Below are 19,216 nucleotides of genomic sequence, written 5' to 3'. Positions count from 1 at the left end.
TTTAAATCTGTGAAATATATCTGTAGAGGTATCCCATCCCAAAATAAAATTAAAATCCTACGATGGGAATCATTATTGTTGCAGGAGGAAATTAACTTGTGTGAAGCACCTACCATGTGCTAAGTAGTTTATCTGAGATTTATTAATCCCAACTATTACTCTAGAAGGAAATCATGATTCTATCAACTTTTCAGGTAAGGAGATGAGGAGTAATTTGTCTAGTCCCACCTCGTTATAATATAGCCAAAACAAGCTCCAAATTCAGGATTGCCAGCTGCAGAAGTCTGGTCCTCCATCCCGGACATCCCCCTGTTCCTCCCATCATGCCTAAATTTCAGCTCAGGCTTCACCTTGATGTCTGTGATTTTACCATCTGTAAAACCATCAAGGTAAATGTCAATGCATGTACTTCCCTGGGTCACTGTGAATTCCCTTAGAATTTTCCTATCCATATAATTTTCCTTTACAGTTGCCATGGGAATTAAACAAAACACGGTCATTTCCATCTGTAATAGTACACACTCCTTATGACATTTTTAGATTTTTATAATTGTCATCATTGCTTACCACGTTCGTTCAGGAGATACTTGTGTGAATCAGGGAGTGCTTTCACACCATGAGCTCCTTGGATAGTGTAGGTTAGTGGGAAGTCCCTGACCTGACGTACAAAACTGTAATCTTGTAAATTATTCCTAGCGTTACCTTCCGTTTCTCATTGGCAAGAAGTTATTACCTTTGTTTTAAATGATTAGATCACAGAAACTTAAAAAACAATGCCTCGGCTCAGACAGGGGAAAAAAAAAATCTCAAAGAGCATTTCTTATACCTGGCTCTGTCCACTAAGTTATTTCAAAGTCACTTCAAACTAGCCAGCCATAAGTGCGCACAGTGGCCAGTTCTAATTGCCTTAATAAAACTAGGCAGGTAACAACTCCTGTTAGATCTACGGGAAATATTCCATTTTCTACCCAACGCCACCCATCCTTATGTTTATTTTTAAACATTTTTGTTCCCTTGCCAGACAGTGTCCCTTTCCCTAGATTTTCTTTTCGGCATCAGTTAAGACTGACAAGGCATCTGCGTGCATCATTTGCATGTGCAGATCGGAATGGCAGCTTTCCGCCTCGGAGCAAGAACAAGCAAGGGGCAAGAAAGGGAGAAAAAATAAAACTAGTCAGTGCTTTGCTGCTGGGATGAAGGCAGCTGGACCCAGGAGGGTCCCGGGAAGGAAGTCAGCGTAATCCCTTTCCTTTACTTATGGACAAGAGAAGTCTCTGAAGAGAGGACAGGAAAGCGCCCCAGGTGAAAGGTCAGCGTGTCTCCTGAGGTGGGTGGGGCAGAGGGACAGCTGTCTTACTGACCTGCTGGCCAGCGGTCGGCCCTTTTCCACTGTAAAGCACTGGGCTAGGGAGCCCCAGCGTAGACTGAGTGCGGGTGTCCCCCGCAGGTTCACTCGTTGAAACCTAGCCCCCAGTGTGATGCTATTAGGAAATGGGGCTTTGGGGAGGTGATCGGATCATGATGGCCGAGTCCTTCAATGAACGGGATAAGTGTTCTTACAAGAAAGACTCTAGAGAGCTCCCTGACCCCTGCTGCCGTGTGAGGACACGGGGAGAAGGTGGCCATCTACAACCAGGAAGGGGGCCCTCGCTGAGACTGAATCCGCCAGCGCCTCGATCTTGGGTATCCCAGCCTCCGAGGCTATTTCTAAGCCACTCAGTCTGCAGTATTCTGTCGTAGCAGCCTGGACGGAGTAAGACAACTCCTCTGCTCAGAATCAGCATCTGATCAGCGACAGTGGCATAACAGGGCTGCACTGTGGTCCAGTCTAAGTCACTGTTACCATTTACCTGGAGTTTCACAGCGGCCTCTCAGATTGGCTTTTGTTTTGTCTTGTTTTGCTGCAATTTATTTTCCATTCTGAACATGCCATCTCCTTCCTTACACTCCTTAAAGGCTCCCCCTTGCTTACAGGGTAAGAACCAACTTTACAGTGTTGCATAAAAGACACTTCGTGAATTTCATCAAACGTGGCAGAGAACACTTTTCTATATACTTCCTTTTCATTTACATTTGATCTCTAATGACTTGCCAATTTTTGAACTTTGCCCATTTTTCAATGAGGATTTTTAACAGACATCGACCCATTGGCAAGTGTGTCATTTAAATCTTAGCATTTTGTCATTGGTCTTTTAAAATTATTTTAAACTACTCCTGATAACTTTTATTTTTCAAAAATGCTTGAACCTAACTTTTTCTAGTTAGCAATGCAAGAATGAAATAGTAATATTGAGTTCCTCCTTTACAAAAATCTCCACATTACCATACTTGGATAATTTTGTTGGTATTGTTTAAGATTTCTCTCCCATCCTGTCACTGTTGTGTTAATTTACTTTGTTATGTATCTTCTCTTCAAATGAATTTTATAATTTTGCACTGTTCCCGCTACTTTATTTACCACAGTCAATTCTAATTAATTCTATATTTAAATAGTTCCTGTATCTCCTGCCAATCCATTTATATGATGACTCTTCTCAATGTCAGAGCTCTAGATATTGGTGATTTACTCAGTTAGTTGGTAAACATCTTCTGGTACCTTTCATGAGTAATATAATTCCTGAATTCTTACATATACAGTATTTTATGGTTATCTTAGTACTTAAATGACCTTTTGGGTGGGAAGAGAATTCTTACGTCACAAAAATTTTCACTGAAAATTCGGAAGACATTACTCCACTCTATTCTGGCATCTCATGCTGTTGAGGGAGAAGTCTCAGGCTAGCATGCTGTTAGTCTTGGGGTATAAGTTTTGTGTGTATTAGCTTCCACCAGGTATATTATGTTACAACCTCAGAAGCTCCACTGGATCCCAACAACAAATGTGTGTTCCTCCCTCATGCTCCATGGTGGTGGTCAGGTTCCATGAACCTGCTCCAGGCTACAGTCTGGGTGTTGGTTTGCTTCCCACAGCTTCCCATTTGGGGACCCGGGCTGGCAGAGAAGCCCCCTTCTGGAACATGGCCTTCTCCTGGAAGAAGGCTCAAGAGCAACAGGGTTGGCAGAAGCTCCTGATGACTCTAGAAGTTTCCAGTTGATGGGCTGTATATCAGGTTCATTCATGTGTCACTGGCCAAGCCCAAAGTACCTGGAGCAGGAGGGACACTCGGCCTGAGGAAGGGAGTGGTTAATAACTGGGAGCGTTAATAACACCAACCACAATATTTGTAGAGTTCTTTCTTGCAGTATTGAAATTAGAAAATTTCACTGAGAAGTATGTATCTAAATTCTAGCATATACTTTAATTTTACCTGGTATTCTCTTAACCCTTCTAGCCTAAAGATTCAGATATTTATGGAATTTACCTGAATATTGCCAAAGCTCCACTTGTTCTCTTTTTAGGATCTACAATGATTTGCATGTTAGATTTCAGCAGTATGTTCTTTGTATCTGTCATCTTTACTCAGATCAGTTTTATTCTCTTGTTCTTTTACTGCATATGCTGGAACCTGTCCTTACCATGACTGGTTTGACTTTCCCCACTGTGGACTTAGTTCTTTACGGTTTCTAGTATTGCCTTTCATCTTGCCATGACATTATTTGCTATCTTACATTAGTTTCCTAATTGTGCCATTGCTCCAGCTCGCTTTCATCTCTCATTTCACACATCTTCTTTCATTTCCTTGACAGTGGAAAGGAGATGCTATCATAAATTTTATTAAATTCTTGTAGTTAATCTTTTTTTCCCCCTCAAAAACAGATTCTGACTCTTAAAATATATATCTCTTACGTGTCCTGAAATCATTTTAAAGGATTTAAGTAATTGTCCAGATTATTTATACTTGAATCAGAATAGATTCAGCTCAGTTTATCTTCCTAAAAGGAGTAGGGGAAGAGTCGTCAAAGATCCCCTCACCGCTTGCAGGAATCGTCAGGGAATCCTTCACTTGGCTCTGGAGCTGAAGAGCTGGAGGATGTAGTTTTATAATATTGTTTGGATGATTTACCAGCCTGAGTGGCAAGTGGGGGCAGTAGCTGAGGCCAAGGGCGTTTCCAGGAAGACCACTTTATTTCTGCACAGCTTCATTTCTAAGGTTGTTGAAACATCAGGATTGCTATTCTGTTCAGCTTAACGTCTACTGCAAGAAAATGGTGTAGTCCTTGCAGGCAGACTTTTTTATTTTTTAAAATAAAGGTAACTCCTCATCCCGTTTATGATACTCATTCAGCTGAGAAAAGGGTTCCTTCACCTGGCGTGTACCCATATTAATGAGAAGCCTGATCAGAGGAGAGTCTGTTGCTCTCTTCTGAAGGCTTTCTTTTGGTGTGTATTTGCCTATTTGCTAACCCTGATGGTCCAAGGTGCTGAATTGAGCTCTAAATAGAATAGACTCCTCGTTCTAACAGAGGTTGCTCCTATCTCTTATCCTCACTCTTCGAAATTTGGGGATATTACTGGGATCATATAAGATTTTAGCCATTTCTGCACCACTGAACTTTTTATTGGCAAAGAAAAATTTTTATTGTCCTTTGGTGACATCCTTCAAACTCGATCTATTTATACTATAGCTAGTAGACATGCCTAAAATGTTACTGTATCTAGTTTTCACTCTCAGTGACACAGCTGTTAAAACATTAATTCTACTTTACTGCTGCCAATAAAGGAGAGTAAAGCTAATGAATACGTAAATGTTTCCATCTCCATTTCCTAGAAGGAGAGGCAGACTTCTGTTTTCTCGGACCCTCAAAAGTAATGAATAGTGTCTTTGTGTGTTTGGAGACCTCCTGAAACCAGCACCACTGAAGATTCTGTTTGAGATACTTGGGCTGCTGAAGGCAGGAAGCAGGAAAGGATGAGTTTGGAAAGGAGGAGTGATGGTGCTGAAGAAGAAAGTTGGCTCCCTGGGGTTTTCTGTGGGTGGGACTGTGGATCCCGTAAATGAGAGCCACCTGCCCACAGCTCGTGTCAGGGCCCCAGGACAGACAGGACCTGAAAAGGAGATGACCACAGGGGTGCCAAGGGAAGCAGGACCCAGGGCGTGAGGCATAAGTAAAGGCATGTGAGCCACAACCAAGGTCTCTGTGCAGAGAAAATAAACCAAACACTCTCAAAAGGTTTGTGTGAGTCAGAAGGAAAGGGCACAGGGATTGAAATTACTCTGGGAAAATTTCTCCAAGAGACATCGGTCAATCTGAACATATCGGCAGTCAATACAAGGAAGCATGACCAAAGGTCTCCTTGGAGAGCAGCTGAAAACCACTGAACCATTTTAAAACATTATAATGATTTAGTTACACAATTTCTCATGAATATAGCCTCGTTATAGGAAGAAGAGGAGAGAAAAGGAAGAAAGGAAGGAAAGAAGGAAGAAAAGGAGAGAAAAAGAGAAAGAGAGGGAGAGAGCGGGAGAGAAAACCAGGTCCACTATGTCAGCTGCTCTCACATTGGTGTCTGCAGGTACCTCTCCCCTTCCTCTCTCTCGTCTACGTGCTCCCTCCTATCCAACTAGAAATAGCTTGTGTGGTATTCTGCATAACCGGCTTCATCATATACAGACACGTTATATATATATATCAACTTAAAATATTTTACAATATATCGGAGAACTTGCCACAACTTGATTTACCCCATCCATTTCAATGCTTAATAGCAGTAATAATTATAATTGGTAATAATTAAGGGCTTCCTGGGTGCCAGACACTTCCAAGTGCCTGACTATTATCTTGTTGAACTCATATAGCTATCATTGTATGAATCATTCTACGAATGAGGAAACTGAGTTACAGAGTGCCTAAGCACGCTGCCCAAGGTCCAAGTTGTCCAAACTTGCCAGTCAGCTGACCTCTAGAACCCGCAAGCAGAAACATCCCACTCTAATGTGCTGGATCCCATTGCAGGAATGTATCTCAGCCGACTTAATACTTCCCGACTGATACACATTTAGACCTTTCATGACTTGCTATTACAAACAGCTGTAATAAAGTGACTGGTAGCTTAAATATTCGGTGGACATTGAGCTATGATGGGCTAGTTTCCACACATGATTAATTCTTTTCATAAAACTGAATGTGATGAATGTTCACATTTACTTAGCTTTCAGAAAAATCATGACTTTTCCTCATAGACGGTGGTAATTAACTACATGACAAACTCCCTATAATTAAGGGATAAACTGCTAGCATTTTATAAGCAAGAATGCTTGCACGCTGCAATTACTCTGTAGCTTACAGTTTATTAGACACGTACTTTGAACATGAGAGGTTATGTAAGTACATAAGTTCTAAAAGAAACCCTTCGCCTTCTCCACACAAAGCTGACAACCAGGAAATGACAGCTTGGCAGAATAATGCTAAAACAACAGGCCATGCCTGCAGGCCTAACCGTAACACCAGGGTCCCCTTTCTCTCCTCGGAGGGCAGACGTTAAGGATGTAATGTCACTGTCCCACTATCAATTAGGATCAACCTACTAGGGTTACATTTTGCGTGAACTCTGATGAAAAGAGATACATGCTTATCGCAAAAAGCAGAGAAAGCTACTGTGGGCTTCCCTGAAGTGACGGCCTTCCTCCCCTTCCGGCTGATGGGCACAGACACACGCCCTCCCAGCCTCAGAGCTCCAGGGGGAGGCCTGAGATGAATGCCCAGCGCCTGCACTCGCGCTCTTCCCGGGGTCTGCGTGGGTGCGGGCAGCAGACCACGCACCGTGCAGACAGCATCCTGCCTGGAGACAGGAGTGAAAAGAGCGCAGGGGGAAGTTGGAACTCAGCCGGGAGTGCGCCCGTGCACGTGATGGGTAAGGGGGAGATCGGATCAGGTTCCAATCATCTTTCTTGCCTGACTACCAGAGCGGAAGACAAAGCACGTGAACTTGTCACAAACAAAAAAATTAACAAAAGAAAAAAGTTAATAAACACCGATCTCTTGCAATCCAGAGACTCTAACAGAATATTTTGGTTTTCACCATCTAATATTTTAAAAATCACTGTACATAAAAATGAATTAACATAAAATTAAGAACAGGAATTTTTTTGATCATTTAAAATACAGAATGGTATAATGGTAGACAAGGATAGCTGGCAATGTGAGGAGGCTACTAAAGAACTCTTACGCAAATAAAGATGTTAAAAAGCAGGAGACTGATTATTGTTCAAGATAATTTCAGAGGTATACAAAATAAAGACTCTGTTATCCTCACCATTTTCTCCAAAATATGTTTCGAAATATGTTTAAGAACTCTTCCTAAATTCTGTTTTCCACCTTTAATTTTTAAGTTAAACAAGATCTAATTTTGTACGTATCATTCATTTAAAATATATATTTTATGACATAGGCATGTATCTGGAATACACTGTGTAGTTTTTCTTTGCTGTTTATCAATGATGTGTTCATCTGTACACGGCTTTACCATTTAGAAGTTCGGTTTTCTTAACTATATAATGGGGAAATTTATTGTAAGAGAGCATCGACTGAGAAAAGAGATGGAAACAATGACTCAGAGGGAAGAGGGCTTATTTCTTCTTCAGAACCATCTAGGGTGCGTATGTGGACTGCTCCATGAGCTCCTCCAGAAGCTCGGCTGGCAAGGAGGATCAGTCCTCTTCAAACATTAAAGATCATTCCAGTCATTTACCTGTTCCATTTGGCGAGAAGAGGCAGAGAATGTCCAGGACAAGAGTCTTCAAAGAGATGAACCAGATGTTGTTGCAACTGCCCTTCTGCTTACACTGCATTGGTCTAAACTTGGTTGCATGGTCACACCTAACTGCAGTTAAGCTGGGAAATATGCAACAGGCTATGGCTGGGCAGCCACGGGTGTAGCTAAAACCGGACCGGGAAATTCAGTTACTAAAAGGAAGACTGGGAGAAGGAATGCCGGTCGACTATTAGCAGTCTTTGCCACGCTAATGATACCCAGCTTCAAAAACTGTTGCGATGAATAAAATTACACTTGGAGAGCACTGAAGTGTTTTTGTGGAATTTACGTAAGCAAACATCATAGTACTTGACACACACGGAATGATGACCAAGTGGGAGTCACTACTTTATCATCACCGTCATCACCTTCATCATCTTCATCGTCTAGTGTCTCATCTAAATGCTTGAGTTCCTTCCACAGTGTCATGGACGAGTGCTTACTTAGCTGTTCTGAAATCCTTACAGTAAGAAGAAACTTCATTACTTTTAAGGTGGAAAGTTTTTACTACTTTCCAGACATTACTTATATTCTTACGCTTTCTCTTCTCTCATCCCAGCTGTGATCTCCGAGGCCCTGCAGAACACGCTGCACCCCCCTGCCGTGCAACAGTCCCTCAGATATTTACGGGGATCCACTGCATCTTTCTTGGATTTTCTTTTACTCTAAGTGAATTATTTTTGTTTCTTCCAGTTTTCTATAATCCATGACTTTGGGTCCACTCACCACATTGGTCACATATTTGCTCACTTAACAAATATTTATTGAGTGTCAACTATTCTGTCAATGTCTACCTTAAAACTACATCACCAAGGGCAGTTCACAGTATTCCAGTTGGTCTGAGCAGAGCAAACTATCGGTCGCCTCATTTAGGATATAATTTTCCGTGCGTGGGACTTAAAAATCATATTAACTCTTGGCAGCCACGTGATGCTGTTGACACATGCTGGGCGGTGGACTCCTACACCCTTGGAGCCTTTTCATTTGTACAGTTTACGTAGATGTAACCTACCCGACATGAACTTTTTTTGAAATCCAAATCTAAAACATTTTCTTTATTTCCAGTTAACTGTCAGTTGTATCTTTATTGTAATTTTTCAAGAATTTTTATTCTTTCACCCAACGTATTATAATGATCCCTTACAGATTCACACCATCTAAACCCCCAGTTAGTATGTAACTGAACTCTTCATGTAACTGAACTCTTCATCTAAGATACTGATCAAAATCTGGACATGGACTGAGGAGAAGCCATTAGTAACCCTCTGTGCGGTCATGTAACCAGTTACAAATGTGCATAACTGCATCATTATTTAAGAAATACTACCCTATCCAGCTCACAGAAGTCTCAAGGAAACTTAACTGTTGTACGCCTGGTTTCTCTGTTCACTGACAGGCCCAGTGAGGCTTTGACCTGCCAATCAAAGTGCTACCTAGCTTGGCTCCATTTAACTCAACCTGATCCTCAGTGCCACCCCGATTAGGAGCACACGACTGGTGCTTCTCTGATGCTGGAACTTCATATACTTGGATTCAATAAATATTTACTGAGTCCTGATTATGCATCAGTTGTTATACTAAGCAGTTCCTCATATAAATAAAGCATGGAAGAAATGGAATATTATGGAAAACTGCATATATTCTCAAGTAAAACTATCTTATTATTCTGCTCATGTTTCAGACCACTGCACAGTGTTCCTTATCTTGAAGCTATGGCAAAGTACAGAACATATTCCATGTACAGGCGCTCAGCTTTTAGCATGAGGAATTCAAAGAAAAATTTTCCACGTGCTATGCATTTTCCTAAGATGACGTCTTCGGTGACTAAATTCTTGCTAAATACCACATTAGACTCTGAGCTTGTTTCAGTAAATCAGAAATGTGCAGGAACCCTCAGGAGTAATCATTCATTTGCTCTAGATAACAATCACATTTTAGGATTTAAATTATGAATCACCTGTACAGATGTTACCTTTTCCAAAGGGCTTTCTACACGAGGAATGCTGATCATTGGCATCTGTGCCAGATTATCTGTGTGTATATGGTCATTTTCTGGTTGTCTTCCTTTGAAATTATTTACCACACACACCACCTAAAATTTCAGGAAAAAAATACAGTTAAAGCAAAGCCATGCTGCCTATGACTATGACCCTTGTGAGTAGCCTTATAAATCTAATCATAGTAATAAAATTTTGAAATTATTTAAATATTACACATCTATAACTTTACATCCAGATTTAACTTGTGTAAATTTTAATAGTTATTCCAGTGTAAATTTGTTCAAGAACATTCATCAATTAATACCTAGCTCAGTTAATAATGATGATTTTATTATTCCAAAGCTTCCATTAAATGAGGTTACAGTCAATGCTCAAATCAATCCAAAAATAACATTATAGCCTTATAAAAATTCACAATGAGCTAACCTTTCCTTAATGTGGCTAACCTACAACTTAATTTAAATGCTAATTATTTCCCTTTGCGTCAAGATCATTACATTCATAATAAACCTTGTACAATAGGCGCTTTCTAATTTAGTGGCGTCCCTTTAATTAACCCAGCTTATTGTCTATCACCGTATCCTGTATACACTTGGTGTTTCAGCCGCAGCACACGAGGGCTACTGCTGAAAGAGAAGACCTTCTACACAGAGGAAACTGAACCTCGTTTCAGTTGCTTAAAGCCCATAGATGACAGGAGTTGAACTAAACCAGAAGTTCTCATACCCTTGTGTGCATAAAAACAACGTTCTGGCACTGTTAAAAACGCACATTATTAAGCTTTCCCCTAAAAATTCTGACTTCATCCATAAAGGATGGTGTCTAGGAGTCGCCCCTTTTAAAATGCACTCTGGAAGCTTCAGATGCAGATGGATCAAACTTTAAGAAAGAGTAAATGAAACCATACGGAAAATTATTTGTTATTATTTGCTTATAATGAACTAGTGGGTAAGACATTCTTGAGCCTTCTTTGCTGGATTATTTTATTCAATTATCAAACCAAAATATAGAACTTACTTGCAGTTATAACCTCACATTCAGTTTAAAAATGCTTAATACATAATTACACACTTACATTGTACACTTTTCACAAATCTTCCTTTGGAAAGCATTTCCTTTAGTAGGGTTCATTATATTTTCAAAGGCCAATTAGATCTTGGTTGTTCTCCAGCTTTATAAGTAAAATTTACAAATCTACAAAATATCACATACTTTGAGACTTTCTCTCAAAAAACAAAATTCCTTACAAATTGCTATCTACTTATCATCTTTCCACTTCCTTGAATAATCACAGATGAGAAGCACAGATCAAAGCCTGATAATTTGTGCACTTCAACTTCATCACTGCCATCATGATCTTTCAAGCAAGGGACAGTAAAGGCTTGGAGATGGCTACTTGATAAAACTTCTATCAAATGATGACCCTGCAAAGGACTAATAGACAGTAATTACCCTCAACCAGAGGTCAGCAAATTCTGTCTGTAATGGGCAGATAATATATATTTTGGCTTTGCAGGCAATCTGTGCAGCAAGTACTCAGCTCTCGTGTGAAAGCATCCATGGACAATTCACACGTAAATGGGTATGTCAGTATTCCAATACAACATTTCTTAATTACGAAAATAAGCAGCAGGCCAAATTTTGCCTATGGGCTATAGTTCACCAACTGACCACTGCCTAGAGAGCAAAGGAGAGAATCAACAATTTTAGCCAACAAACAACATAACAAACAGCAGTTTCACACCCATTTCATGAAAAATACACACACACACACACACACTCACATTTCCCTTTTTATTAATATTATAAATTAATAGAAAATTGGAGGAGGAAAAAATAATTGCTACAAATTCTTCTCAATTAAATCTTGCTGAAATTAATAATGAGCTACATAGACAAATGGAAGTCATTAGATGAAGAAACGTTCATCTAGAGTTCATAGGGGCTCCTGAAATTAGAATAATTGCTTTTTATACTATTTAGGTTGGAAAACCATTTAAAAGGTATTATCAATTACCTCTGTGCCTTAATTGAGGGTCAGGACAATACCACTGAAGCAGCTAAGAAGTCATACGTGAAATATTTAAATATCTGACGCATAGTAGATATTCATTAGATGGTATCTATTCGCATAATGATTATTCTTCAATACTGTTATTATTTAAATTATATTGAAGGAAATTACCAAGTCTTCCTTAGAATCGTGCTCAAATATTTAGTAAGTATTACCTGGTAACATGCACAAGTGTGAAATTGATTTCCTATCAGAAAAATGCTCATAGGAAATAGCAACAGATGTGGATTTTGGTCCTCAGTCTGCGCTTTCTGGGACAGCCCTCTGGGTCTCAGTTTTCTCGGTTTGAAAGTGAAAAGACTGCAACAGATTAGCAAGTTAGCTCCATTTCTCTAGTTGGCAAAGGTATGAAGAATTCGACATGTGTTCAAAATAAAACCAAGATTTGCCTATCCCCTGGCCCTCCTCCAGAACTTGGTCTTTTTCTGGACCCTCTCAGGGAAAGGCAAGAACCCCCACAATCTCACTTCTTTAATGCAGGTGCAAAAGGCTGAAAACGTGGGCAGCTCCTAGACTCAACCACTCGAGCCATTTGCTCCGTTTTTCCTTCCTGAAGATTTTGATTTCTTGCATCTTCTTTGTTCTACCTCCATCACCAACTCCAAGGACGAAGCAATCACCACCGCTTGCCTGGATTCACGCATGGCTCTCTAAAGTCTCCCTAAATCTAATCTTGGCTCCCTCTGACCCATTTCTACAATGATGTGAAAATGATCTTCCTAAAATGCAAATTGTATCATGTTAACCTTCTTAAAACCACTTTGTGGCTTGGCTTCTCATTTCTCTTAAAGTGTAAACTCTGGTCCACCTTTCAGCTTTTCTTCTCTGTTTTCCAAACACCTTCTAGTCTCTTTCCCTCCCTTTTGTTTGGAATACTCATGTCCACCGTCTTTGGGCACCATCTCTTACTGAGATCTGTGGCGCCTCATCCCAGCATCACTTCCTCACTAGTCTTCCCTGACCCCAGGCTGTCTTTGTTTGTTTGCTCATGAGGACCTGTGATTATTTTCACCAAAACACCAACCTCTATATGACGTCATCCGTCAGTTAGCAAAATATTTTGGTTGATGTGAGTCTCTTCCAAGGTTATCAGCTCCATGGAAGCAGACATGCTTTCTGTTTTTTTTTAAATTATTTTGACCACCATTGAATTCTCAAGTGCCACAGTAAACGAACAGATTAAATGAATGAGCATGTATCCAGGCTACAATTTCTCAAATTTTCTGACATTACTATATAATGGAAAGTGACTTTCTCTTAAAACATCCTATTTTTACATTAGTGGTTTCCATGAGTGTAATTCTATCCTTTCCTCCAAAAAAAGACACTAGTAAGTCACCCTTACACACAGATCTGTGTTTTCCTTTCCCAGTAGCGATAATAAAGTAATCTGATCCACTTGTGCCCATTTCCCCTCTTCATTTTGGCAAATAAAACATCTCTGTTTTATTTAAGTGTATGGGCTTTGAGGTCAAACAGGGCTGGGGCTTAACCCTGCGCTCTTTTACTTACTAGCTTTGTCAGCCTGGGCAAGTTACTTGATATAACTGGACCCGTTTGTCTTATCTGCAAAATGAGGACAATAATAACCACATCTCAACATGCTGTGTGAGGATTGAGTTAATGTAGCACAGAGCACTCAGATAACTCCGATTATGATGATGATGGTGTTACATATGATAACCTGACAAGCTCTTGCTTTCGCTCAGTGAACTTGAACTATTCTGTCTGACACTGTAATGTACATCTTTCTTGTAAGTGCTTTGAGGCATACATTTTTGTAAAATAATATGAATCAGTCTACAAGTATTGTTCAACGAGTATTTGTTTTGCATTTTCCTAAGCACAGGGACTGTGTTCTCCAACTATGAAGAAAAGGCACATGAGAGCGATAAATTTAGTACAGAAGGTAATTCTTTGATTGTAACAAGACAGACTTCAAGTGCAGTGGAAATTCAGGAAAAATGGGAGAATCAAGTAATCAGGGCCACTTCCTGGGGAAGCTGGGATTTGTCTGAGAAAAATGTCAGGTGCATAAAGGATCTGCATACAGTCATCAAAGGTCAAGACCATGACATCCAGAGCCTTCTCTGCACCACGCATTCCGCTGCACTGACTACATACGTAATTTCACTTAACCCTCAAAAGAGCTCTGGGAAGCAAATCATTCATTCATTCATTCATCAAATATTTCCTGAGAACCTCCTATGGACCAGAACCAGGGTACTGGGAATACATAGTGATGAAAACAAACTCCTTCTCCATGACTGGCTTACATTCTAGTGGGTTTGACAGCAAAAAACAAAACCAAAATTACTATAGGTGGTATATTAAAAGTTGAGTCAGGAGGAAAGTGAATAGGAAATGAAGAATGGAGTCCTGGGGGAGGGGTAATTATTTTAAATACAGCTCAGGGGAGGCCTCACTATTTTAAGAATACTGAGGGGCTAAGTGACTTGTTCAATGACACATCCAGCAAAAAGGACAAAAAAAAAAAAAAAAAGGCAAAATCAGCCTGATCAGGGAGGGTCCCATAAGTACGGTGGAAGTGTCTGATTTAAGGCAGCAGGAAAGAGGTTTGTTTCTCGTTTGTTTGTCTGGTTTTGTTATGAGAAGTGAATTCTGTTATCATGTGTATAGAAGCAGAATGGGAGATATTTGGAACCAACAGACATAATAGCGGCAAGAAGTATTGATCTCCACAATTGGGAGGCTATGGTCAGAACAGCGAAGAAACCAGACGCGGGAGAAATGTTTTGTAGTGGAAATGAGCTGGCACTAGATGAGTCACCAGGTGGGGGGACGAACGACGAGAGTGAGTCAAAGGCAAACGCTAGACATAGGGTGTGGGTGACGGGACACGTGAGTGCCTACCCGACACACAGAGTCTTGGAGTAGGTTAGTGTATATTTTAGTTTGGAATCCCTTTAGAGATCTGCACACACTGCAGGATAACTGGAAACACCCCAGGACATGGCAGGCCAGAGCAGTAGTCACTGCTTCAAATAAACATTCTACTTGGTTGCCCAAATGAGAAAGCCGAGAACCGTCAAAGACTGCTCTCCACCTCTGTCCCCACATCCCCAGTGTTCCACCAGCCTCCACACTGTTCACCTCCCGGATAGCCTCCCTTCTCTCTGTGCCCACCGGCGCCCTGTTTGCACCGTCTTATTTCCCTGGTTCTGTATAACTTGTCTCCTCTATCCTCACCTGGAGCTTTATTTTCCAGAAAACGTATTTCAAAGCACAAATTTTATCACAGAGTGAAAGGGACCAAAAGGAAACCAACTCTTATTTTTGGGAATTATTTCCATTGTCCATGTGGCCATTCGTTAAACCTTTATAAAGCCTCACAATAATCCTTCCAAGAGGCTGTGAATAGCCTCATTTGAAGAGGAGAAAACTGCCGCCAGGGAAGTTGTCCAGTGGCACAAACCGAGCACCATAAAGCAGTTGGGATTCAACCAGGCTGTTTTCCTGTTTCAACTCAGACCCTGACGGAAGCTCCCAAATCAGCTATATTTTTAAACAAAATCCCAAGGTTTTCTCATAACATACAAGGCCATTCAGGATATTCCCTCTGGGGGCTTTTGCACTCCCTTCTCGCCACTTGTGCTGGGTGACCGGTACCATTCCCGGCTGCCACGTTCTCTCATACGCACATCGCGTCCTGGGCCTGGAATACAGCAGGGGCCTCATACGTGCTTATTTGATGAAATAGTCCATATCGCCTCTGTGCTCTGTGCTCCTTTCCTCTCATTCCTTATGCCCCAGGCTAGACCTACCTGCTTTACAAACTTTGCAAGTTTATATGCCATCTCCTCTTTCTGATTTGTCCCTAATCCCAACAGAGTAGATCTCTTGGGTATACACACCTCTACCATTACCTTTGACCCTCTACAGAACTCTCTGTGTCCACTGTGTCCCACCTGACTGTGGTCTAATTAAGTACCTGGACTGCATCTTTTTCATGTATTTACTCCCATGATCAAGCACAGTGCTTGGATCTCAGTGAATGTTTATTTTTATGAAGGAAGAATGTTTGGGAATGTTTGGGGGATGACCTGACTATTACGGTCTGACCCCCGAACCAAGCTCCCACAGAAGACAGGTCAAGTTTATCTGAACCTCCTTGCCGCCCCGGTTCTTGGCACCTTGCCTGGCACCTGTAGGCACTCACATTCATAAATGGTTGTGAATGAATGCAGAGATGCTGGCTGAGTTATCACATGGTTAAAGCGTTTTCACATGGCCTTTTTATAAGGTCACTCTCCTGGGTATGTGGGAATGTGTGAAGGGCCCTACGGTACGTTCTGAGTATGTGCAGTAGGAAGGTCTTCAGCCCAAGGGGGACCCACAGTCCAATTCATCATTCACCACCCGGTTCTCAGACGAGGAAGTGACAGGGAAAACCCGACAGCTCTAGATTTAGCCTTGCGAGGTGTCAAGATGTCCACTGGCAGGAAAGGGAAGGCAACAGCCCCAGGAAGCTGAGACGAAGCCCAACGGGATGCCAGCAAAGATGTTCGGGATCCGTGGAGCTGAAATGCAGTTCCCTCCAACACCAGTGCTTTAAAACTTGGACTTGTGGAATGCTCTTTGCCTCGCCTGTGATTACTTTCTTAGGATTTCTGTAAGTTTTTCATCTTGTTTTGTTTTATAAAAAGCTAGACTATTTCAACCATGATGAGTGAAAGCAAGGGAAAGGTTCTGGCACAAGCCTGGGCCCTGGTTTTCCCAAGGTTATAGAAAATCTCCAGGGAAGAGAGACAGGGACAAGCCCGCGTCTCCCAGGGACCCTGGACGTGGAGGGAGCGACATCAAGCAGAAAACCAGCACAGGGTCTGGAGAGGGATCAGGGAATGGTCTCCACGTTACCACAGGAAGTTCTAGAAGAAACAGCCTGTATAAAGTGCCTGGCACATAAACAGTGCTCAAATCTCTGGTAGTTGGAAAGGTTCATAAAAGTTGTTGCTTACTGGTTATGAACTAGTGAAAAGAAACTGAAGAAGGAAAGTTACCCTTGAGAAACAATTTAAATGTAACTAAACTGAAAATAAAGTGTTTCTTATAATATGTCAATGCAAAAATATGTTTTGATTTATATGGTCGTCTACACGTTTTTCCGCTTGGGTAAACTGTTATATATCCATACTTACAATGGACTGGTTAATTCTAAAGCCAGACTGAAGTATATTTTCCAACAACAAAACCTAGAAATGTTCCAAGGAGATTTTATATAATAGGAGGAGAGATGGCATGCTCACTTCATTAGAAGTCACTACGTATGCTCTTCACGACTTGGCAAAATCTGAGTTGAGATGACATTGTCTTGGCAACCACCCAGGGATTGTTAGTTACTGCAGGTAACTGGTTCACCTCCCAAGCGAGGTTTCCCTGCTAGCGAGCGCTATGACATGGCGGCTCAGGGACAGCCCTGAGCTGAGGCGCTAGGGAGATTTGGGATGCTCTACACACTCCAGGATGCAAAAGTGCCATGAGGAAATTTTTAAAATATTCAAACAACCCAGTCTAAAAAACCACCTGGGGAGAAATGAATGTTTTTAGCCTCATTCCATTTTATATGAAAATATTTTCTTCTTTACCTTTATATGTAGAATATACATTTTTTTTCATCCCCAAACCAGACTTTAGGCAGAACAAATGAGGGAGGAGGAAGAAAAATGAATGACTTAAAAGTCTTTCATTCCATTTGATATACCGCCGTTAGACAACTGAACCCAGTGATTCACACCTGTATTTTCTAATAGGTAGTTATACAAGTTAATTAAAAAAACCAAATTATATCTACATACATAAATTTGTACTTACCAGAAATACTGCTATAGATATTCCAACCAGAAAGCCTGCTATCACATCCGACCAATGATTTCGATATTCTGCCACTCTGTTGAGCCCGGTGAGAAAGGCCAAACACATTAGGCCCAGGCAGAGAACGGGCTTGGCAAGCCTTGTTCCTTTGGCTTTGATGGTGTTGGTAATGTACATCTGAAATATGAAAAAAAAAACATGACTTTCTATGAATGTATTTCCTTGATCTACGCCTTACATATGTGTCAGTACACATACATATTTATGGACACATATATGCCTGTATTATTCAAGTAACTAACGGTGGTTTATGCACTTTTTGAAAGAAATTTCTTAAAAGTAGAGTTTAAGAGTAGTGACTAGTTAATTTTCCTTACCTTATATTGACTAATGGCCAATTCTTTTTTTCTTTTAACATTTTTTATTGATTTATAATCATTTTACAATGTTGTGTCAAATTCCAGCGTACAGCACAATTTTTCAGTTATACATGAACATATATATGCTCATTGTCACATTTTTTTCCTCTGTGAGCTACCATAAGATCTTACGGATATTTCCCTGTGCTATACGGTATAATCTTGTTTATCTATTCTACAATTTTGAAATTCTGTCTATCCCTTCCCACCCTCCGCCCCCTTGGCAACCACAAGTTTGTATTCTATGTCTATGAGTCTACTAGACTAATGGCCAATTCTTACGTAATATCAATCATCTAAGAACGCTGAGTACAGACATTCCAAGTGACCTTTTATTTAACTTCTAATGTACTGATTCTTGCTTTACCTAAATTTACATTTTAGATCAATACTATTAGAAGGGGAAAATTGATAAATGAATGTCTTTAAGGATTATATTTTTGTATGCCAAATTGAGAGGATTCAAACTTTATAAAATCAGAATTTGTGAATATAGTTATAAAAAACAAAGTGGAGTAGAGTTCCACTAAATAGATACTAATTTGAAGAAAGGATTTAAGGTTCAAGACAGCACCAAGGTTTGCTTTTATGTTGTTATCTGAAATGTCAAAATTACTGTGTTTTAACTAAAATTCATCAGTGTGAATTAGGACAACAAAAAACTTAATTATGATGGGGGAAATATGTCAGCTAAAACTGAAACAAAGCAATTAATAAACACCTACATTTCTGGCATCTTCACTAAGCTAACGAAGACAGTGGTGTCAGTTGATTTCACTGAGTGAAATGACTTCAAGTTGCAGCCACTGTGCTCAAGAAACTCAGTCCTTCCTCCAGTCTGATTTATTCTATAGCTCAAATGCTCATATAACTTAAACCACATCTTCCTATGAAAGTGAATCTGTTGACTGCGAAGGGACTGTGTCAGTTATTGTCACAAGCTATTAGTAATTATTAAGGAGATGGCTTTGACAGTACAATCAATTTTTATATTAATGTCAGAATCTGATCCTGTAATATAGTCAGAAGGATACTTGGAAATGCATACAACCATTTGCCTACTGCCCTCAGTTGAATAAAAAATACATGTGCCTAAGAGATAAAACCAAAGTCAGCACTTAAGGTTTTAGTCTGTGGCAGCCACTTTGGAATGCTGTGAAATTCAGAAATTCTCTTTTCTCTTTCCCTGGGAAAAGTT

At 40.4% G+C, this 19,216-nt stretch overlaps 1 protein-coding gene across 4 annotated transcripts in view; it reads right to left on the bottom strand.

Moving 5' to 3' along the window:
- Positions 1–19,216, bottom strand: part of PLPPR5 (phospholipid phosphatase related 5) — a 102,265-nt gene that overhangs the window by 10,749 nt on the left and 72,300 nt on the right. For 2 of the 4 annotated variants that reach the window (XM_006197348.3, XM_015243788.3), the window contains exons 4-5: positions 17,600–17,776; positions 9,651–9,785 (exon numbers count right to left, since the gene is read on the bottom strand). In XM_006197348.3, the coding sequence (XP_006197410.1) occupies positions 9,651–9,785; positions 17,600–17,776 (312 nt within the window). The remainder of the gene's footprint in view (positions 1–9,650; positions 9,786–17,599; positions 17,777–19,216) is intronic. The other 2 variants (XM_072968148.1, XM_006197349.3) reach the window with 1 other exon arrangement.

This window comes from Vicugna pacos, chromosome 9 (genome assembly GCF_048564905.1).
Source record: "Vicugna pacos chromosome 9, VicPac4, whole genome shotgun sequence".
NCBI classification, from domain to species: Eukaryota; Metazoa; Chordata; class Mammalia; order Artiodactyla; family Camelidae; genus Vicugna; species Vicugna pacos.
Note: the sequence above shows the minus strand (reverse complement) of the source record. Positions and strands in the feature narration are given on the sequence as shown.